Source organism: Planococcus citri, chromosome 5 (assembly GCF_950023065.1).
Source record: "Planococcus citri chromosome 5, ihPlaCitr1.1, whole genome shotgun sequence".
Taxonomy (NCBI): Eukaryota; Metazoa; Arthropoda; class Insecta; order Hemiptera; family Pseudococcidae; genus Planococcus; species Planococcus citri.
The window spans coordinates 51,469,484-51,492,825 of NC_088681.1; the positions used below are offsets into that span (position 1 = coordinate 51,469,484).

General features: G+C 36.8%; 1 protein-coding gene, 1 non-coding gene and 1 pseudogene across 5 annotated transcripts in view; 1 reads left to right on the forward strand and 2 right to left on the reverse strand.

Annotated features, from left to right (window-relative positions):
- LOC135849338 (uncharacterized) overlaps positions 1 to 23,342 on the forward strand; it is a 181,731-nt gene that overhangs the window by 143,507 nt on the left and 14,882 nt on the right. For all 4 annotated transcript variants that reach the window (XM_065369721.1, XM_065369723.1, XM_065369722.1 and 1 more), the window contains exon 3: positions 22,769 to 22,985. In XM_065369721.1, coding sequence (XP_065225793.1) covers positions 22,769 to 22,985 — 217 coding nt within the window. The remainder of the gene's footprint in view (positions 1 to 22,768; positions 22,986 to 23,342) is intronic.
- On the reverse strand, positions 2,056 to 2,231 carry LOC135849568 (U2 spliceosomal RNA; annotated as a pseudogene).
- LOC135849566 (U2 spliceosomal RNA) lies at positions 6,778 to 6,970 on the reverse strand. The gene has a single exon (XR_010559581.1). It is a non-coding gene; the product is annotated as a U2 spliceosomal RNA (small nuclear RNA).

Below are 23,342 nucleotides of genomic sequence, written 5' to 3' on the forward strand. Positions count from 1 at the left end.
AGAAAACAAGATATCTTGGTGCAATTCTGGAAGTTTACTCGGCTGCTGAGGCTTTCATATAAGTTTCCAGTCGTATTCACAAGCCACGTGTGTATACCTTTACCTACACGAGAAATTTCACAACAACCGAGGTCATTAAGGCGGTTCGGAAACGATCGTCATTAATTGATTCATCGAGCTGGGAACTTGGCGAGAAGATGATTGTTAAAAGGCGTGTTTTTCTAAATGACTTTTATGATCGAGGAAAAAGATCAAACACGTTTTCAGAAGCATGCATTCGCGTCTTTGTACACGTTAGATACACGATATACGTAGCAGCATCGTAGGTAGAGGTACATACATGCAAACAAACAGTTGATTTATGAAGGTAAATTAAACGTTTGTTCGCGAAAGCAAACCAACCCGCCGCACCTCACACACGTACGTAAGGTTATTAGTAAGCCTTTTTACAAAGGTGTAAAGGTGTCTCGTGAAGGCGAAGAGAAAAGATAATACACATAACGCCATCTCGTTCTCGTCGCAACACAGGCACAAGAAGAGAAGTTTCTGGTGTAGCGAAATGTACGAGCAGTATTACGATGAATTGAAAACGATACAGTAGGTATATTTAGTAGGTAGGACTATACGAGAGTTGGTAGGATAGGCAAGAATATATCGCAAGTCACCAGACGAAAAGTAACTTCCTTTTAAGAAAGATAGCTCGACAAAGAGACGAAGTGCGGGAATACAAGGAAGAGGAAAAGCCTAAAGGTTGGCTTTTAAATAAAAGACAAGACAGACCGAAACCAACATCAGCAAAACAGTTCCGTCTTGTGATTTATTGCCTGTGGCAGGGATTTGTTATATGTGTAGGTATGCGTTTGTGTAATAAGATGAACTGTACATAAAGGATATGATGCGCAGAACTGTGTGTTGCCTATACCTGTGCCTGTTACGTATATGGAGTAAGGCGGTGAGGGGGAGGTATCGAAGATGGAGATAGATGAGAAGATAGACGAATGTAATGTAGGTATACCTACATGTTGTACATCCATGTGTTGTATGGTTACGTACGAGATTTCAAACAATGTGAAAATGTCAGATCGAAAAGTGAGAGGAAAAATTGAGGAAATGTCGGTTGCCTTCGTAGAATGCAGATGAAGTGAATTTTGGTAGTGTTTTTTGAATCGAGTAATCAAAAAGAGCTCATTATGACTATTCTCACTGTAAATAATGGAACACTTTCTAGGAATAGATGGAAAAAAATCAAAAATTCATCTTACCAGAAATAGTCTGATCTCATTATTAATATTTTTACAAGTAATTAGTTAAACCTTATCGTTGTGAACACGAATACATTATTTATATGTGAAATTTCACATTACAATTTGCATTTGAAAAATGAAAATTCTTTTGAATTGTTTTTTGTAGATCTCCAAAAATTGTCAAGTTTTGAAAGGAGTGTTTTTTTTTTTAAAGGAAGTTGTGTATTCTTGAGTCTGAATGAGGATTATAGAAGGAGTAAAAAGGAGCATATTTGATAATACATAAGGTATTAAGACATTTTGAAAGAATGCGGGAAAAAATTCATCATTGCAGTAGTTTTCTATATCGATGAAGAACCAAATTTTCAAAATGTTTGGTATTTTTAAAAATCTAACTTTTTGTGAATAATTCAACTGTTAGATGTTGTTTACGATTTTCCAACATGAATTTATTTTAAATTGAAACTAAACTCAAGACGTTTTTTGAAATATTTTTATGAAAGGTTTCAACATTGATGAAGAACCAAATTTTCAAAAAAATTTTGATATTTTTAAAATTAACCTTTTTGAGTTAATAATTTAACTGTTGGATGTTGTTTGCGATTTGCCAACATGAATTGAATATCATTTTTGAATTGAAAGAAACTAAAAACAACACGTTTTTCGAAATATTTCAATGAAATATTAAATAATGATGAAGACTTTAATTTTATTTTAATTCTTTAATTCTCTGTAAGTTAGTATTCAATTATCCATAATTAATCTTCACAAGCTCTATGTGTGTGACTGTAGTGTAGCTTATGAGTTTTAATTAGTGTGGGCCGGTCCCGGAGGTACTGCAATACCGGGTCGACCCGTGGCAGAGGAGGAGCAAGCCCCATCCATCCGCCCGGTTCCAAAAATAAGTTTAACATTCTGGTATCCCAATGGAATACGTATCAGATGTTAAGCTGATAAGAACAGATTTAAAGTTTATTTAGAAAATATTGTTACAAACTTAAAAGTAAGAATTTATTAAAAAAATAATACAGATTAGGCCGCCCCGCGAGGGCCATATAGTTACATCGAAATTACTTGAAAATTACAAAAACAAAAATTAGAAGTGGGTCCCCCAAGGGGCCCAGATCGCTTCGTTACAACTTATCGAATTCGAAAACTTAAGAGGGGAGGGAAAAAAAAGAAAAATCATAATAATAATAGAATCGTCTAGGTAGTCTCTTCAGGGGAGTCGACTGCAGGGGTGGTTGGGGGGTCAGAGTTGGTCGGCCTGTCTTCCCATTGCTGTTTGCCAGTGATGAACGTGACGTACAGGTCCCTTGACCACTTGATGCTGTCAGAGCACATGAGTCTCCTCATCACCGACGCGTACCGCCTCGAGATCCGAAGCTCTCGGAGGACAGCATCGTTCGCCGGATCCCAGGAACCCAGTGCCCCAATCAGCATCGCGTCCGTGTAAACTGCATACCCCTTTTGCCGAAGCTCATTGGAAATATCCGCATATTTTTCAATTTTGGGTCTCCGAGCATCAGCAAAAGAGGCACAACGGTTCTCGAAAGGGATCGATACATCTACGATCACCACTCGCTTACCAACCTGATCAAGCGCGACCAAGTCCGGCCTCAGATTGCTGTCAATGTCCGGCACATTCCGGTTCACCCGCACCTCACCCCAATCCCTGTCATTCACCGCTCCGGCGAGTCTGTCAAGCACAGCGTCGTGTCTGCGCTTCCAGGCTTCCGAATACTGCAAACAGTGATCGAGGACGTGTGGCAGGGTCTCCAGAGAGTGTCCACATCTCCGGCATCTCTTATCGACTGCCCCGCCGCTGGGTATCCATCTTTTAGCCCCGTTCAATGGCAGTAGATCGAGTCTGGCTCGATGTATGAACCTCCAGTCAGCGAACCTCGTATACTTTCCATTTCCTAGAAAATGGTTAGATGCTGAGTGTCGCGACGAGATATCCCATACCTTGCCTTGGTCTGGTTTGGCGAGTAGACGACGGAGGTAGCTGGCGCGCCTAGACTCTCTCAAGTTATAGCTCAGTAGACCTCTGTGCGCTCCATCTACCTTAACCCTCCTCTCCTCAGCCGAACCACCAATTTCTACATGCCATCGCTTTAAAACACTGGAGTAGCCCCACTTAAGAAAAATCCCCTTGTTGAGTCGCCCCGACGCCGCTCTCACCCTAGACCATAGCGAAGCTATATCACCACCATCACGCTTCAGTTCATCAGACAGGCTCCCTGACAGGTATTTGGTAATACTGCCTGTCGAAGAAGACTTGCCCAACTTCCTCCGCACCACAGTTTCCAGGGTTTTCCCCGCGAGCTCCGCAATTCTATGATCATTGCAGGTTAGTAAACGGAATCCGTGTACTACTCTTGCAATATCGGCGAGGTCTTTCAATGGCAGAAGGCACGCGCCTCCTCTCCGCCTACTGACGTAAATTACCTCATTGCTGGCTCGCGAGGGTAGGCCCAAGGCCGCTTTCGCGGCTCGCTTGATGGCGCCATCGAGTGTGGTGAAATGACGCTTCTCGATGTGGGCCCCCCTTATGATAAATTCTAGCTTCGGCATGGCAAAGGTGGCAATCGCATCAAGCTTTTGCCACGGCGCTAGGACGCTCTCCTCTATTTTTTTGACCAAATCTAATGTTTCCTGGATGGTGTCTTTTGGCGTTTGATCGGCGCGGAACCCCACAGGGATGCCCAAGTAGGGGTATGTGTCCCCCTCCTTGAGCGCCCCAATGGGCTCCCCGCCAATTTTCAGAATCGAGTTCAATACCCTGGGGGTTGTCCTACAATCTATATGGAGACTGGCACATTTTGCGGCGTTGAAGTGCAGCCCTGCCCCACTGGCAATACGATTTACACCCGCCAGCATAACTTCCGCAGCTTGGAAGTTCTCTGCCACTAGGAATATGTCATCAGCGTACCCTAGAGCAGAATACCGGCGACCCTGTAGCTCGTATCCGTGGGTGTTCCCTAACTTTACTGCCGAACATATCGCAGGCTCCAGGCCGAGGTCAAAGATCACTGGACTCAGTTCGTCACCTTGCTTGACCCCTGCCTGTATGGGGACCTCCGAGGTGTACCCCTGAGCAGTTCGGATTTTGGTTCTGGCATCAGTGTACAAATCCTGTACAATTTTTTGAATTTTGGGGGGGAGTTGGTGGGCTTTAAGACTATCTATAAGGTAGTCATGGGGGATAGAGCCAAATGCATTCGAAAGGTCGAGCCAGACCAATACAACTTCGCGCTTTCTGCGCCTAACGTCATCCATAATAGACTGTATCACGAAGTTATGTTTGTGACAACCCTCGTAGGGCATGAAACCCTTCTGCTCCCATGACAGATGACCCCCCCTCCCTGGCCCAAACCGAGATCCTGTCGGCCAACAGCGCCGAGTACAATTTGCCAATGCAATTGCACAGGGTCAATGGCCTCCAGTTGCTGATCTCCTCCTTGACGCCTTTTTTATAGATAAGGACAGTGTTACCCGATTTCCATGAGGAGGGTACACGTCCTTCTTCGAAACAGCGAGAAAAAATGGCTTCAAGGAGGTATCCCTTTGGGTCATGTTTTTTCAAGACCCAATATGGGATGTGGTCTGGACCCGGGGCTGTATTTTTGGTTTTCCGAAGTCGCGCCACAATTTGTTTTCTAGTAATGGGGGAAAGCAGAGCTTTTTGGGAGTCGTCCGTGGATGCGTTTGACCCCAATTCGCTCAGTGCCTCCCTCATACTAGTCGAGTCCTTTTCATACGTTTTTGGCCCAAATACCCCCTTAAAATGTTCCTCAATTTTGTCCCCCTCGATCTGACAGAAATTTGACTCGGAATTTTTTATTTGCGCCATGGCCTTCGCACGATTCTGGCGGTAGAGCTTCTGCAGTCTCGTCGCATCGGCTGCGTCGTACTGCAGTTGGCCCCCTCGCCGCGTGCGTGGTTGGTTGAAGTGAGGTGATCGGGGTGCTGGCGTAGGCGTTGTGTCGTCAGTGTGTGTGTTGACAGGACGCTGCTCCTGTTGTCCAAACACCTCGGCTACACACGTCTCTACCATCGCCTCGAAATCCTCCCACTGTCCCACCCCCGCAAGCTCACGAATCCAGCGTCCCAGTTTAGGACCAGCAGCCTGACACAACGCATCGAGATCGACGACATCGTCTATTTGGCTTGATCCCTCGCTGCTTGCTATGGCCTGCGCTTGTGGCTCGACTTCCCCTTCAATCCCTTCTTCCTCCCTATTCGCCTCGGAGCCTCCAGTTGACGTATTTGGTGTGTCGCTATTTTCCAGTGTGTTTGTCCTACCCCCTCCGTTGGTCAGTGTCCCCATCTAGATTGGCTGACTCAACCTCAGAACCTACTTGAAAATTTCGATGCAAAGTTTGAGGCAGCGCCGTCATTGGTGTAGGTACAGGGGGGCTACTCAGAGGTGTTTTCGGCTCGTCGATCTCGGATCCCTCACTTTCAACGCTCGTAACGTTCGCGCGGGCCGCAAAACATTGATTTCTTGGCGGTCGCGCGTCCTCATGTTCGCGAAAGGCTGAATTGTTCGACGAGTTTGGTACATCACCTCCTCGTACCCCTGCTGTAGCCGAAGCCTCTTGCCTGGATCTCCGGCGAACACCCCGTGAGCCACCCCGAGCCCTAGGGTTCGTGGCAGCCCGCGGCGGTCCGCTAGGAGTCGCTTCTGCCCTTACTTCACTTACCTCCCCCTGTAAATTTTCGCCCACGTGTTCCTTAGTTACGTGTGATTTAATTTTCCTAAGATCTTTCTCCTTATGCCCACAAGTATGACACACGTATTCCGCCGACTTTACGGAATGCTTCTTTTTAGCATGGCGCACGAGATCGGCGTAATTTTTATATTCCCCGCCTGCCCTAACCCCCCCAATCCCATAGCATTCCCCGCAGCGTAGGGACTCGCTGAAGGGAAATTTGATTAAAATTACCTCTGTCCCAACGGCGACACAGTCTATCCCTATCAATTCCCTATCGGACATATCAGCTCGGTTAAATGTAAATCCACTAAACAGCGCGTAAAAATAAAATAAAGTAGTGTAGCAGCTCCACGTTATGTATGTAGGATCATGTGGCCGTAAGTAAAAAGATTCTTTTTTTTTACCAGAGTCACAATGAATGGCTATCCTTCGTTTCGTTACCGTTAGGCCACCGCGACAGGATGCGACACACGTTCCAGTACATTCCAGGCACTGCTACGGACTTCGCTCGTTTCTACAGCCCACCCGCGAACAGCAACAGCAGACAGCGGCAGCGAACATTCTGGACCTTCGAGCAGATGACAGTGACAGCGACGAATTCGGGAACCTTTGACAGATATTCAACGTAGCACTTGTTCTTTCCGTGTATCTTCGAGTACAGTACTTAAACGATTTCTGGGAACCGCTCGGCAAATGCGAAACAAATCGACACGAGTCGCGTAATGATACTTCTTCGGAATCGGAGCCGGACAATAATTTTCGCGGATGCTGGACATCGATCTTACACGCGATTTCGAAATTCAAACACATTAATAATGTGGGCCGGTCCCGGAAGAACTGCGATACCGGGTCGACCCGTGACGGAGGAGAAGCAAGCCTCGCAGCCTCCGTCCGGCTCCAAAAATACGATTAACGACTTCGCCCTCCCATGGAGAGCATACCAGAAGTTAAGCTGATAAGAACAGATACTACACTTTGATCTTAGCCAAAAGGCCGAGAAGCGATACCTGAAAGTTCCAAACTTTCTAGCTTTATACAGCTTGGTGCAACACTTTATCTGCGAGTAGCAAAACAGTACAGTTGTGCACACAGCAGTCAACTCGTTTCACTAACGAAAAGCACGTTAAAAACAACACTACAATCATAATTCATTTCTTTGATCATCAAGCACACCGGAACCCACTTTCCTTTAATTTTTAAAACGTCTGTTCAAAAATTTTGAAAATTTTGCACTGAAAAAAATTTTAAAACACTTAATGTGAGTACATATTCAACACTGTAAGAAAAAAATCACTGTTATAATCAAAAATAAATTCGTTTTTGAATCAAATCGGTAGGTACCTATTTTTAAAGGTTATAATCAATTTTTATTTTAGTGTCTTTTTAAAAGTGAAGTGTAGGTAATGTTTTTCTGGTGTTGAAATTGTTGCTGAAATTCTCTGAGGGGTTTTTGGTACTTTTTTTAATTTTTGATATATTTAAAAAAAAGATAATGTTACTTACAATGTGTGTTTTTTGAAGTTTTTTTTTCCGAAGCAAGTCCTAGGTCATTATCAAAGGAAAGTATTAATTGTAATATTGTTAAATGTGTGTGTTTTTTAGAGAATAGTATTACATATGTACTTAATAATTTTCTGAATTTTTGTAAAAGTCAAACAAAATATGATAATGTCACAAATTGGTCATTTTTTTCTGTTTTTAAAAGCCGGGCATTATGTCAAGAAGAAGTGATTGTTGTGCTCAAACATTCAAACAATATTAATTTACCCCCCCCCCCCCTCCCCTTTCAAAAAAAATATACCAAACAGCTTAAAAAAAATCATATAATTTGAAAGAAATTATGAAATCTAAAAGAAATTGAAAATAACTAGGTAGTTCGGTACCCAAAAAAATTACAAAAACAGTAAAGTAACTCATGATGAAATATACATTATAAAAAAAAAAAAGATAATAACAGAAAAAAACATACACTGCAAAGAATTATAAGAATTGAAAGAGTTCATATAAAACAAAACAAAATAAAAAAATTGTATAGGTAGTTTAAAATCGATTATAAAAACTGAAAAAATCATAACAACGGAAAGAGAATTGGGAGAAAGAGATCATATAAACATTGAAAGCAGCACTGAAAACTTAAGAACTCATGGATAAAAATATTATGAAAACCTAAAAAACTAAAAAAGTAATAAAAATACATTTAAAAAACCACAAGAACACCATAAAACCAGAATGAAATTAAGTATAAAAACTCAAATAAATCAGATTTTTTGTTCTTACAAATGTAAAATTAAAAAAAAATTGCCGTAGCTTCGTTTCAGAAAAATTAAAAATTTTCTAAAATAAAAAAATAATAATTTATGTCCAAAAGGTCATAAAATCTGAGAGGAATTATCAAAATGCAAAGAAAAAATTAATAATAATAATAAGAGATAATAATAATAATGGGAATGCCAATTTATAAATTTGATAGAAATCTCAAAATAGGCAGAAAATGTGAGAACCGAAGGAAATTATGAAAGCAGGAAAAAATAACAAAAATTTAAGCAGCCCATAATAAATAACTAAAAAAAATTCGTAAACACTGAAAGAATCATGTAAATTGAAAGAATTGGAAATAGTCATGAAAACTAAAAAAAAAAAATTGTAAAACGCTGAAAAAATTGTGAAAATCCTTGAAAAAAAATTACAACCAAAAGAACACCATAAATCAAAAAAAAAAGTAAAACGCAAATAGATTTTAATTCTGAAAAAATCGTGGTAGGTAAATAATGAATTACAATTAAAAACTGATGAAAGGAGCACAAAATCTGAAAGGAAGAACTACAAACTAAAAGAAAGTGATGTACAAGTAACTAACAGAAATCATCAAAAAAAGGAGAAAGAAATCATTAAAATTGAAATTAGGTGAGTGAAGAAGAGAGTTGAATGCACTTTAAAATTTTTTATTCATGTGTCACACGAATCAAACCATTTTTTTGACTTTAACCCCCCTTGGGGAGGTGCTGGGGGCCGTGGATGGGGTCCAATTGAAAATCTGACGTCATATTCGTATTTAGCGTTACAAAAAACATACTATTTCATGTGTCGCACGAACAAAACACTTTTTTGAATTTTTACCCCCTTTGGTGAAGTGCCGCACAGTGGTCCCTGTGAAAATCTAGGCGGCCAAAACCCCAAAAATGAATCATACTGCCCGACCAAAACAAAAATGTCCTTGTGTTGTATATGAATCAAGGCATCTATTATGATGTTCGCGAGATGGCTTGATGCCCAGCTCCTTGCTCCAGAAGCTCGCGAAGTGGGCATGGCTATACTACAGATTGGTTTCACAAAACGTGCAAGTTTTTGTAACCTCCTGCATTTGAACAACAATGTGTTTATGAAATCGATGTTTGTGGTTATAAATAGCATTTTTTCTGCAGATTTTGAATCTGTATTTGTTTTTTTGTTTCGATGTTTAGAAAGTGGATTAATCCGCGTTTGAAGTAAGGGGGTTTCCTATACTATATTTTAGGATAGAAGTGCAAAACAAAAAAATGTGCAAATTTATGTAAAGTACCATAACCGAGAATAGCTGCCTCGGGGTATGTACTTTAACCCGCACTCATTACTTTTTGCTACTTCTTGCTACTTTGTGAAAAAACGCTGATTGAATATTCAAAACTGAACACAGGAAGTTGAAAACAACACATCTCTGAATATTATCAGTGTTTTCAACTCGAGAGTACATTCCTTCTGAAATGAAAACCAGTGTTTCAATAATTTTGATGGCATTGGAAAACATGGAAATATTTAAAGATTTGTAATGTGACCTGCTCTGACAAAAGGTACCATAAGTCAGAAAATGTTTTTTTACAGTAGAGGCAAAAATGTAAAAATAAGTCAAAATTTTGAAAAAATTGTTTTTTCACGGATTTTGGTTGTTTGACATGTGAAACACATAATTTGGCCGAAAAGTGTGATGAAAGCGCATTTTGAAGTTAGTGTCAGTCGAAAATTTGAGCGCTCAAAACTTTTAAAGCTATCTGGAGGCGGAACAAAGCATTCTACGGAAAAATTCTGTTGAAGAAAATTGTAGAGAATCGAATTTCCAATCGACATGATGTCATTAGTTTTTTTCTAGGAGGCTTAGTTTTTGATATATTTGCAAAAAAAAGTAAAAATAAAAAAAAAATCAATTTTTAAAAAAAAATTTGTCTCATTTTATCTTATTTTTTACGTTTTTATAATGCAAACGTATTCTTATCGTAAATTTAACTTATTCCATGTTATTCTACGCACTTTCAAGTACTAGAATCCATTTTTTGAAACATTATGTACCTCTTCTCAGAAAACATCACATTATCAGTTTTCATAAATTTTTTTCAATTTTGGCAGTTTACCGCCACTCCCCGGTACCCTATCAATTTTTTTGCCAAAATCCAAAATAATTGCAAAAACATGTTTTACAGGTTCAAAAACATATACTTTGATATGTCACATCATTTTTTTGTAAATTTTTGCGTTTTACCCCCACTCCCTGGTACCCCTTCAATTTTTTATGTCAAAATAATTGCAGAAACGTGTTCTACATGTTTGAAAACATACACTTTGATATGTCACATCATTTTTTTGTAAATTTTTGCATTTTGCCCCCACTCCCCGGTACCCCTTTGATTTTTTGTGTCAAAATAGTTGCAGAAACGTGTTCTACAGGTTCGAAAACATTACTTTGATACGTCACATCATATTTTTGTAAATTTTTGCATTTTGCCCCCACTTCACGGTACCGCATTCATTTTTTATGTCAAAAGAGTATGAAAAATGGATTCAGCGCATCAAAAAACCCCCAGATACTCATTTTCATAGTTTTGGCCGCCTAGATTTTCACAGGGACCACTGTGTGCCGGGGGCCGTGGATGGGGTCCAATCAAAAATCTGATGACATATTCGTGTTCAGCGTCGCCGAAAACATACAATTCGATATATCGCATGCCCCAGATTTTCTTTTGAAAGTTTCACCCAAATTTGGGGGTGGGGGTGCTTGCCCTCCGTCAACGAGTGCCATCTCGAAACCTAAATATTTCAAAAAGGTATCAAAATGTACATCTATGGAAATTTTTTCAAAATTTTAAATGGTAGCTCCCACTTACAGCGCCATTTTGAAATTTGAACTTTCAAACTTTCAACTTTTGAAAATTTCGAAATACTTAAAGAGTTTAAAATTCAATGCCCTTTCGAACTGTGAAATCAGTTTTGATCAAAGTATCATAGTTTTGGAGGAATGGGCTGCTGAAGTTGAGTACCTCGAGACAATGTGAAAATAATGGAAGCCCCCCACCCGCCCCCCGAGGGGGCTGGGACCAAACTGATTGCGGCTTTCTTACTTACTGGGTGGGTAGATATTGTAAAAAAAAAATGAGCGAAATCGAAAGACATGACTTTCAAAATCGCCTTTTTTTGGTTGAGTTGGTTGACATGGAATGACCCTTCCTTCATCTTCATCTTTTTTACCAATGTCGATATTAAACCGAGAAGCTTCTCTATCAGTGGCAAACTTTCATCCGCATTAACTTCTGTTTTATCTAATTTTCTTAACGATGAATTGGATCTAAGATAGCGAATCTTGGCGCTCGTTAACGATAACCAAGTACATAGTATAGTAGATTATGCTCGTAAGATGGCTACGTCAAACTCTTGTGATTCGGCCACTCATTCTAAGATAACTGGGGTGCTGATAAAAGACGAAGATACGATTCGCAATACCACGAGAATGCATTGTGCGTATGGGTAAATACAATAAAGACGAAATACTACTATATTTAGAGCTGTAATACTGAAATAAGCGCGGTGACGACGACTTTGGGAACGAGCTTCCGGCTACATGGGTAAAATAATACTCAATATAAACAAAACTTGGCCGATTAAAAACAACGCAGCGAAGTACTAAAGAGTGAAACATTGGTATAGAAATTGTCTCCGCGTTTTCGTTTATGGTATTTACGCGACGATGAACAAATATACACGACGGCGAGCCATTTTTCATATTACTCGTATAAATCTCTCCGGTGTGTACTTAGAAGCGACGGATTAGCGTATTTTGAGGAAGAGATATGTGTAATATTTTGTATGTAATATATTTGTACGTGTGTTGGAGAGATGGACCAGTTATTTATACGATATTTTTGCGGAATTGAAATAGGTATTGTAAAGTTTTTAAAGGCACTGAGCGAGAGTGCAGAAAATTGAGGCACTTTGTTCGATGAAATTCACCCTTGGCATGGCGTGGGTAACTCGTACAATTTTGCCTCGTCGCGAAATACTAAATGTGTAAATATAAAAATTGATACTATTTGTAAGTAATATTGGGAGTGATTTGTGGAGTAGGTACACTTACACTGTGACCCAGATTTGGTTACGTCGTCCTCCATTGTCTTTGCTGTCGAATAGATGGCGATTTGCGTTTTTAAAACTTCAGCAGAAGCAAGAGAAGGAGGAAGAGGTGTGAAATGTTACACATAAATTTGTAATATATTTATCGTATAGATAGGTTCGTTGGTTTGTACTCGTACCTATGGTCATCGAGTAATCGTGATCGTTTTGTTTACGATGATGATCAGTATCTATTCATGAAATTCCCGAGCGATTTGCTTGTGTCTTAAGTGTACTTGGAAGGAGAAAAATGTGAAGTCATTTTGTATAATAAAGTTTTTTTTGCAGAAATTAGTTGGGTGAAAGCGCTCGCTCAGTTTGTGTTTCGCGAAATAATTGAAAAGATGTGACGAAGCACAGTGTTTGTGTTATTCATCGTCTTCTCTCATCTGGCGAGATTAAGTAGGTTCAATTTTGTGGCCCTGATTGAAGTACATACCCTGTACTCTTGAGTTTTTCACACGTCAACAACCACTAGTTTTGGGTCATTCTGAAGTCTCTAGAGATCTTCCAATTTTTTTCACAGAAACTTTAAATCACGCTGGAAAGCCCAAAAATGAACTTTGACGCTTAGAAATTTGGTCGGGGCTATTTAGACACCCTTTCGACTGTTTCAGGCGATTGTCGTGAAATTTTTAAAGTGCCAGTTCAAAAGTAAATGTTTGATCAATTTGTATAAATTCCAGAAAAAGTGAAAAAAATCAAATTTTCAAAGTGTAACGAGTGTTTTTTTTAGCAATCACTTTTTTTTCTGGAATTTACAAATTGCTCAATTCACTTTTGGACTAGCACTACAGAAACTTCAGAATGACTACCTGAAATAGTCGAGACGGTGCCCAATAAGCCCAGATCAAAGTTATTGATTACAAAGTTAATTTTCGGCATTTCAAGAATGATTTCAAGTTTTTGGAGAAAATTTAAAAATCACCAGAGTCTTAAGAATAGCCCATTAGAGCGGTTCATTTTGCTGATCAAAATTTATATTTTATGAAAAAGTTCGAAAATCACCTCTAAAACAACTGCTTTCATTTCTATTAAATTTTAAAAAATTTTTTAAATTTTCAAAATGAATTTTCCCTGCTGAAGTTTAAAATTGGATCTTATGAAATTTAGTAAGAAAATGCGAAAAGCTCTTTTCATAGTGAAAAAATTGAACGAGTACGAATAATCACTTTACTTTAATCCTTCTTTCCCTTAAAATCGAAATCTACTAGTTTTAGCCATTCTTCAGCTTTCAGCGAGTTTTTAATTGCCTCAAAAAATTTCAAATTGGTCTAAAGCTTGCAAAATATTTAAAAAACCGTGTTTTTAAACAGGACAGTGATGCGGGCATATGTATCAGATGATATCACAATTTTTCGCCAAAATTTACAGATTGATTAAAAATTTACTTCTGAACTGACGTTGCTGGAATCATTTGAAATTTCTGGAAAAAATTGAAAATTAGCTGAAAGACCCTTAATTTTTACTTCTCACGAAAATTCGGTTTAATGCAACTCTTTGGCCTGAAATTTAAAACAGTATTCAGAATTAAATTTTTCACTAGAATGGAATGTTAGCAATTTTTACCCCTCTTCCGTCAAGGGATAACCCACCCCAGCCTCGCATTCCAAGTATTGGTCCTATGTTCAAAAATAACAATGATCTGTTGTAACTTTTCTACAGAAATAAAAAAAAATTGATAATTTTTTGTGATAGATATTTTTTTCAATTTTGAAACCAAAAGGTTATCTCAAATAAAATTTTAGTGAGCAACAACTTTTTTATGTGAATTTCTTCATTAATTTTTTTATTTCTATCAAACTTGGTTTCGTTCAAATTGAAGTCAAATATAAAGAATTTGTGAGTACCTACCATTTTAATAAAAAATTGAAAACATAATTTTTTGGAATTCCTTTATTTTTATTTCCTCCAGTTACTCGTAGCACCTCCTTCAAAAAATTAAAAAAAAAAACAAACATTTTTTAGGAATTTCGACAAAACATTGATTTCTTTTTTTAGAATTTAGGCCAAAAAAGTGGTCTTTATTGACAGAAAATTTGAACTTTTTGACAATTTCAGCCAAAAAAATGGGACCAGCTTCGGAAATTCTAGAGAAAAGCAGGTCTTCTTTCACATAGGTAGGAAGAAAACAGGACGAATTTGAGGAAGAAAACAGAATTTATTTACAATTTCATGCAGAAAAAACAAAATTTCTTGACAGCTTTGGCAAAAATAAAGACTTTTGGCGGTTTCAAAAACAAAAACAACACTTTTTTGGCTTATGACAAAAATTTGGACTTTTTGACGATTGACAAAAACTGATCCGAGATTTTGTTTTTACAAGTGAATACCTATTGCAGAAAAATAGGCAGAACATTGGAAGCGAAAATAAACAGGATTATTTGACAGAAAAAACATTCTGACAATTTCGGCAAACAATGGGATCTTCTTCTGCAATTCTGGGGAGAAACTGCACTTTTTTTGACGCAGCAGAAAACATGAATTTTTATGGCATTTTAGGCTGATAACAGAATTTTTAAACAAGCTTGCTAAAAATTGGACTTTTTAACTATTTTGGCAAAAAGCAGAACTTTTTGGAAATTTTGAAGGAAAAAAAAGTACGTTTGACAATTTAGACAATATCGAGACTTTTTTGTTGACCCCTTCCTCCCTCCCCCACCCCCAAAAAAACCGCTAAGCTTTAAGGAACGATTGCAAAATATTGGAGTTTTTGGGGGAATTCAGGCAAAAAACTGGATTTTTTTGGTAAATTTTGTCAAATTTGAAAAAAAACGAGACTATTTAGGCAACCGAAACGAAGATCAATTCCTTTTAGGATGTTCAGCTCAAGAGCAGGAATTTTTCATGCAATTTTGGCAAAGAATGAGGCTTTTTGACAATTTAAAAAAAAAAAACAAAAAAAACAGGATTTTTTAAGCTAAATGTATAAATTATCACTTTTTGGGTGTTTTGACAAAATGTGACGAACACTTTACAGTAAGTAAATTGGGAATCAAAAAATGAGAAATATGCACTCTCAAAACACACAATTCTTCTGCAATATTTTTTTCTCACGAGCTATCCACATTCAAATTTTGTACGAAGTGCGAAAACTCTTCAAGATAACGTCATCATATTCACGTTGTTCGTAAAATGAGACGAGAAAAAAAAAACAAACGATGCAATGACGGAATTGAAAATGAAATACGAAACGAAAAACAAAGCCAATAGTTCATATGCAATTGTGTTTTCAAATGCAAAGTGTACCTCTACCTGCTGTACTTACTTATTGTTATGGTAAGCGAAAAAAAAAGACATCCTGTCTGGTACTGTGTGGAAATACGTACGTGTTGAGACGAGGTGGGCATGACGGTGGTTAAAGAGTTGAAGTAGTATATTTCTAACTGACGTGCTTTTACACTCGTTAATGTGCTGTACAATATCAGTGTATAAGGTAAAGGTAGTAGGTACCTTGAGGTGTGGAAACACGTTGGGTTGTCGACTGTCGTCGTGGAATATTTCACAATAGAAAATCAATCTTTTTTCGTCGAATTGTGTACCTTTATGTTTTGTATTTCTGTATACTACGTAGCGTATAAATTATCGTAAATATTTTGAATAACAAAATCGCAGGAAGCGAAAGAGAATAAAGAGTAAATAAAAATATCGAATCGAATATTATTGCGTATTATCGAGAATATTTCATCGTTTATGGTGACGTATAAAATAAGAGGATGAGGTGAAATTTATATTATCATTACTTACTTATCGTCTATGATATATTGATGTATTTTTATATTCGAAAAGATTTTCTAATACTTATCTAAATTGATGGATATGGTTGTCGTTTGTTTCATTTTCAACGTATGCATTTAATTTACTCATTTTCTGGTTTGAAAAATTTGCAAATTGTTTATTTTCCCTGCTCCATAATGACCTTGCTCAGTTGCTCGGTGAAATGTGTGGTACTCTTACGTTCATTGGTCGTTTACAAAATTGCATTTAAAATGCAAACCACCACGTATCGAAGAGGAGCACGTAGCAATGTATGTGTCGACTGCATTTTAAAAATACGTGCTGAAAATTTTAGCAAAAAATTTATAGGTGTTTGAAAGGTAGGAAAGAGGAGGAGAAGCAGGAGCAGGATGAATTGGTGGTAATGCTGGTGACGATGGTGAAAAGCAAAAACGAAAAGTAAAGCTGAGCAGACGAATATGTAGAATAACTGGCTGTGTGGATGAAAAAAAAAAAAACTGTAATCGAATTTATGTAACATTTACCTCGGAATTTTTTTTTGCTGTGGGGTTTCTTTTGAAAATCTGACTGCGACACGCCTTTTCTATGTCGACTAAATTTTTGCTGAGATTTACTTCGATACGGTAGTATGTGTAGCTCTACGTCTCCGTATCTTTATCGTATGTGCACTTGTGATAATAATTTATATAGAGCTGAAGCTGTGCTCTATATGTATACTCGGCATATCTATACGTCGTATACTATAATAATATACGTGTAGCGAAAATTTAGCAACACGTCGTGCGTAATTTACGACATTTCGCGATCGTGTATCGTGGGCTGCCTACGAGTGCAAGATATCAGCTCACAGAATTGTGGTCGAATGGCACCGCAAGCACAGGTGGAATATCGTTTACGCAAAGGTCATATTTCAAGCGTAAATTAGCGTCTAATTCGTTGTCGTGTAGGACGACGACGCAGATTGGGTCGAGGTGAGGTGATGGATATACCAAAATGTGGGGTTCGAAATGAAAAAAGATATACCTACGTAGGAAAGTACTTAAATATTAGAAAAACCTTTACCTACCTATCGAAACGCAGTTATTAACCTTTAAGCTTCGTTTAACTCGGTCTTGGTTTTTCACTTTGTGCCCGCGTATAGAAAGATTTTATGGCAAAATGACAAATACCTACTTGGTTTACTCTCCTATCGGCGACTCGTCCGCTTCAGCGATTCCTTTTTGCTACATTATGCTTATTACACAGTTGAAAGGTTAACAACTCTCGAGTATTGGACTTAGTTACTTGTTAGCCGGATAAAAGGCCAAGTTTTACATTGTGTCGAACGAATTGCAACTATTAGGAGTACTGAGAGTTGAAGAAAAAGGTACTGTAGATGGATTATGAAAGAGGAATATTGTCGAGTCGCAAGTTGTGATGGTCATTGATGAGAAATTACATCGATGGGGTTGAGCGAAATATGAAATAGTCGTCGATCTTATGAATTTAGTAGACTGGTATGTAAGATGTTAAATTATGTTCGAGATCAACGTTGAAATGAAGTACTTTGATGAATTCAAAGGTCAGTCAATTGCTTGGAAAATACCTACCTACCTATATTTCAAAATGGAATTTCAATCGAAAGCAAACTTCTTGAACTTGAATTCCAATCGTTTGTTGAATTTTTGAAAATTTGCATTCGTAGACATTTTTCAAAATTCTTTGTAGTTTTTTTCCCCCAAAGAAACCAATGTAAAAAAAAACTTATTTTATACTGGGTGATCTCAGTTCTGTAAAACAGATGTGTAATAATTCGCCAGAAGTACAGCAATCCGCAATACATAAGTGTGAACTGGTTTGCAGTCCTTGTGATTGAAGGGGCGAAATTCTGAAGCACATTTTCGATGTCGATTTAACTTGTTTTGTCTTCAAAATAAAGAAAGTGAGCGACCTTGGATCTGATGGGAGGGGGGCATTGAGTCGTTGTGGAGCATCCAGCGTGGTTTAGGATTTCCCAGTTATGATAAAATGCAATGAAAAGAGCTTATTTGAATGAAATTCAGAATCTGAAAATTTGAATTAATTGTTTTTGTGGCCTTCCAGATCAATTTTGGTGCAATCTTGCAAAATGGGATTCTCCCAGTTCACATTCATAATTCATCCGATAATTTTTTTGATAACTGAAAAATTCAAAAATTCTCTGAAAATTCCAAAAAAAAAAAAAACTCAAGAAACTACCTATCGATTTTAAAGGTCAAAAATAGGGGGTGGGGGTATTCAAATTTTAGATTTCAAATTATATGTAGTTACCTACCTACTCCTGATGGGTTCGTGTGAACAAAAATTTTTGATCTTTTTCCTACGAAAATCGATTTATTTGATTGAAAATAGAATGAAAAACAACTTCTAGAGATTTTGAGGTGTTTTGAAGAAATTGGTTGACTTTTAATCGATTTCTAGATCATTTTGGAATGGCCTATGTTTGATTTTAATCGATTTCCACACGATTTTGAGAGCATTTTTTTTACGATTTTGATTCTATTCTGTGGAGGGGGGGGGTACGCATTTTTGACTTTCATCGTAATTCACAATTAAGGGCATGGGAATGACTTTTTGATTTTTATCAATTTTTTTCAAAGCAGAAAAACTTAAATAATCTTTGAAAATCAGTCAAACAAATTCATTATCCTTATGGTAGGAAGAGATTTCAACAATAGGACAATTTTTGCTAAATTTTGTCAAATTTGACTGCAATTAATAATTTCGTCTTTTTGTGGATTTTTAGTAATTTCAGTTTTATTCGTATTTTTCAACCAGTTTAACAATGTTTTATAAAATTTGCTCAATTTTACAGCAATTTTCATCCATTTTTGTTAATTTGCAGTGATTTTGATTCCATTTCTTTGTGATTTATTTATATCATTCTAACATGTTTTCAACACAATTTTTGCCAAACTTCACTTAGACTTCAATACCTACTTATTTTCAAACACTTTTCAGTGATTTAAATGTGTGTTTTTTGTTTTTTTTTGGAGGTTTTATGTCATTTTAAGAGGTTTTAATTACGTTCGAAACAATTCTTGTTGAGTTTTGTCGAATTTTACTGGAATTCCAACATTTCTTTGTATCGATTCGCAGTTATTTTAATCCTTTTTTTCTCCATTTTTTCATTTCTTATGATTTTAAAGTTTTTTTAATGTTATTTAATGCAGTTTTGGCTCGATTTTACTAAGATTTATTATTTTTTTGTAAATTTATCGTGAGTTTGAAGATCTATATTCATATGTTTTAGCCATTGTAACTATGTTGTGTGCACATTTTACTGCATTTAGTCCAATTTTACAGAAATTTTATCAGTTTTATCGCTGAATTTTACTGAAATTTTATCATTTTTTTCATTAATTTGCAGAAATAACGCTTTAAGTATACATATATTTTTCGGTCATATATTGACAGTTTTTTTCAACTGTTTTTACTAGATTTTGTTCAATTCTACAGAAGCCCCATCAGTTTGATATGGTTCACATTGTGCCATTTTAACTTATTTTTTAAATATTTCTAAAGCAATTTTTGCCCATTTTTACTGGAATTCGATCAATTCCTGGATCTACAGTGATTTCATTGCTTTTTCATAGTTTTTAACCCTTTCGCGCTGGCCGGGACAAACACATGGGTGATTGTGCCAGGCAACAAATTTTTATTTGAAAATAGATAGAATAAGCTACATTTTGGTATAAAAAAATTAATTTTAATTAATTTTTGAGGGCGCAAATTCAAAAACAAAAACGTAAATAAGTTTTATTTGATAATTTTTTGATATTTTTGAGCTGTTTTGGTTGTTATTTTTTCAAGAAATCGAAAAAACGACAGTTTCAGTCCGTCAGGAATGTTTTTCTGCATCCTGTTTTCTCTTCCCGAGAGTAAGCATCGGCTACGAGTTAATGTTGTTTTCGCTGATTTCATCACGGGTTAATATAGTTGTACTACGTTTTGTTATTTGAGTGGTTTCTATGCGGAGTGCGTTTACATATGATTTTTATGTTAATTTTGTTGTCGTTCGTGTAAATTGCTATCCAAGTTTAAACTGATTCGCGTTGTTATTTATTATCATTAAAAAGGTCAATATAGTTTATCACAGGTTAACATAGTTTTTCAATATTATTAGTAATTTAGTCTTGTGTACATCTTCCCTAGCTGATTGATAGCAACATTATGTACATCATGTATTGTAAATATAGTTTATAATATATGCCGGCTTCTTCCTTTATTTCAATCTCGCCTATATTGCTATAGAGAAGGAAATCGGAGTTAGTGGTTCTGATTAATAAGAGAATTTTGGCTAATTGAATATAATCCGAGGTACGGAACTAAGGGAGTTCAAAAGTATTCCTCAGAATACTTATCGTCCGCAGACCAATAGTAAAAGGTATAGGATAAATAAGTACAGGCCAAAAACCTTATTACCTATGCCATTACATTTTGTCCAAATTTCATCGAATTTGATGGATTACTCACAGAGAAATCCTCTGTCAAAAGAAATTGATGTCTCAATTTTAAGATTTTATTGGCAAAAGTGTTTTTTAAATTTTTTTTCTCATTTGCTTTCAAAATACAAATTTTTCACATGACTTTTTGCATACTGGAATGATATTATTGGTATTGTCCTACTTGTCCTAGCAATTTTTGCAAATTTTAAGCACTGATGGGACATATGATGTCCCGGGACAAATTTTCAAAGTCCACGGGTGGGACATACTACGTGTTCCCACCTCAATATCTTGAGTGTGAGTTGAGGAAAAAATCTGTAACGAACTTATGTTGCTTAGAGATGCCCAAGGAACGATTTTATGTAAAAAAAATTGGAGGTGGGATGCAAAACCAATAATCGGCGCGAAAGGGTTTTAAGCTTCAATAAAAACAGTAGAGCTCAAATAGAAGTTTTCATTTTTTATTTCTATGCCCAATTCCACAACTATAATTTTCTTACAACGTTTTGGAACAATGTAGGTACTAGGTAGGTATATCTTTTTTGAGTAACCTTCAATTTTTTTGTTCTCTCTTGAAATCATTTTGAAATCTTATTAGATTGGTTTTTGGTGTTTTAAATGAAATTCACATCATGCGAACTCGGATCATTTTTGTGACGCTTTAGTTTGGAGAACGATTTTTGAAATCTGTTTTTGTGTTTTGGATTCAAAAGTTCTTTCTTCTGTTGAAGGCGGTTCAAAACAAAATCATGAGGTGATTTACTGTCAAAACATTGTAGGAAAAATTCTGGATCTCTGATTCAAATCCGTATTTTTGTACTCGGTAGCTTTTTGCCTTTTCAATGCTTTCTCCTGAATCTCTTTTCCTCTAATTTTTCGAAAACAGTCAAAGATGGTTGTTGTTCTGCATTACTTCCCAAATCAATCGATGATGGTTTAGAATCACTCTTGACCCTGCCCATGATAAATTTTGGGATTTGAACTAGTAGAAACGATTTCTGAAAATTGGTACTGAAATCGATCGATATGATCGTGAAGATAGTTGATTCAAACTTAAGGGTGGTGGTGTGTTCAATTTGAAATGATCTTTTTATACAATGATGAATTTTTTTCAAAACCAGGAAATCCAAAAATTTGCTGGGGACTTCAGAATGGCTTAAAATCACCACCATTTTATTTGAGAGAGCTCCTATACCTACTGTTTGAAACAAATTGAGATTCTGTGAGCATGTATACCTAAATTTTATTAAATTTTGATTTGTTTTTTTTTTTTTGGGTGAGAAACCTTTGAAAATTTGTCAAAAATCAAAAAATGAAATTAGCTTTTTGAAAATTTGATCTCATGAGTCATGACCTATGTTTGAATGCTTCTCCGAATTTTTTGTCAGTTCCAAAAATAATTACTGTCAGTAGTAGGCATGAAAACAAGTTTCCAGAGTGTCATATAATATTTACTTCTGCTAACCAGCATCAATTTTTTTGTGGTATAATTCAATGAGCCCTAATCCCTCCCCTCTCCCCATGTGTGAAATATTTTCTGGAAATAGTTCTTTTGCTTACAAAATAATATGAGGGGTTTTCGATTCAAATAACTTAGAAACTTAGAATTAGATTCGTAAAATTTTCCACCAGGGTCTCGTGTCATTAAATTTATGGCAGGACGAGACGTTGTGGGGCGTACTCGTAATTTCAACACTTATGGGTTAGACTCGGTTTATATTGATGTTCGTACGATGCTCGTCGTGTTGGGTACATTCAATCCATGTTGTGTGTCTCTCTCGTACTTATGTTTATTATGTGATGAAGCTCAACTAGTCGAAATACATAATATTTAAATAAAAGTTCATTTACAAACAGTTGAGTTTTTACGAGTTATTTGAGTGTACTAGGCTGATATACGATGTATTAAAAAAATGTAATGGTATTTAGTTGCAATTAGGGAGTTGTTTTACTCGGTACGTTGACAGTTTAATATCACTTCAAATGAGACTTGACAAGACGAGGATTTGGATACATATGGACCACCTTGGCGCGTGGCGAATTTCTTTAGTTACGTCTACTCCTCTTGCTCACACATAATCCGACTTTAATACTCTCAATAAACTCGAACTTAGGCGCATCTAATTTAGCAGGAACAAATTGTACTCCTGTAATAATTGATCATTTAATTTTATGTTTACTTTCTTAGGTGTCGTGGATTCGTCGCCGAGATCTGAAAATTTTGACATCAGGAATGGTAAAATTTACCGGCGATAAACGTTTCCATATTGATCATTCGCAAGAAGAAGCGAATAATTGGACACTGATTCTAGACGATGTGCAGAATTCGGACAGTGGGTTTTACGAATGCCAGATTAATACTGAACCAAATCTCAAACGAGCTGTGCTTTTGCTGGTGTTTTCTGGTAAGTTTAGCTATAGTTCTCATTTCAAAATAATTTCTGAAAATTTATTGTAAACAGTCTAATGGTAAAATACAATAAATTCTTTCACTTTACCTCGGTGACCCACCTTAATGGTCACATTGGGCGTATTACCCCGCTGCATTTGGTACTTCATACATGGTGGTATTTGCAATAACTCGTACAATCGTGACGTAATAAACGATAAAGTTCTATGACGACAACGCAAGGACGTGAATGAAACGAAATAAGCACCAGCCGAGTTGATACACTCGCGACTTGATAAAAAGAAATAAGGAAGAAGCTATAAACTCTCAATGAAAGCAATCATAACTAAGTTGGAATATAATAAAGCTTATC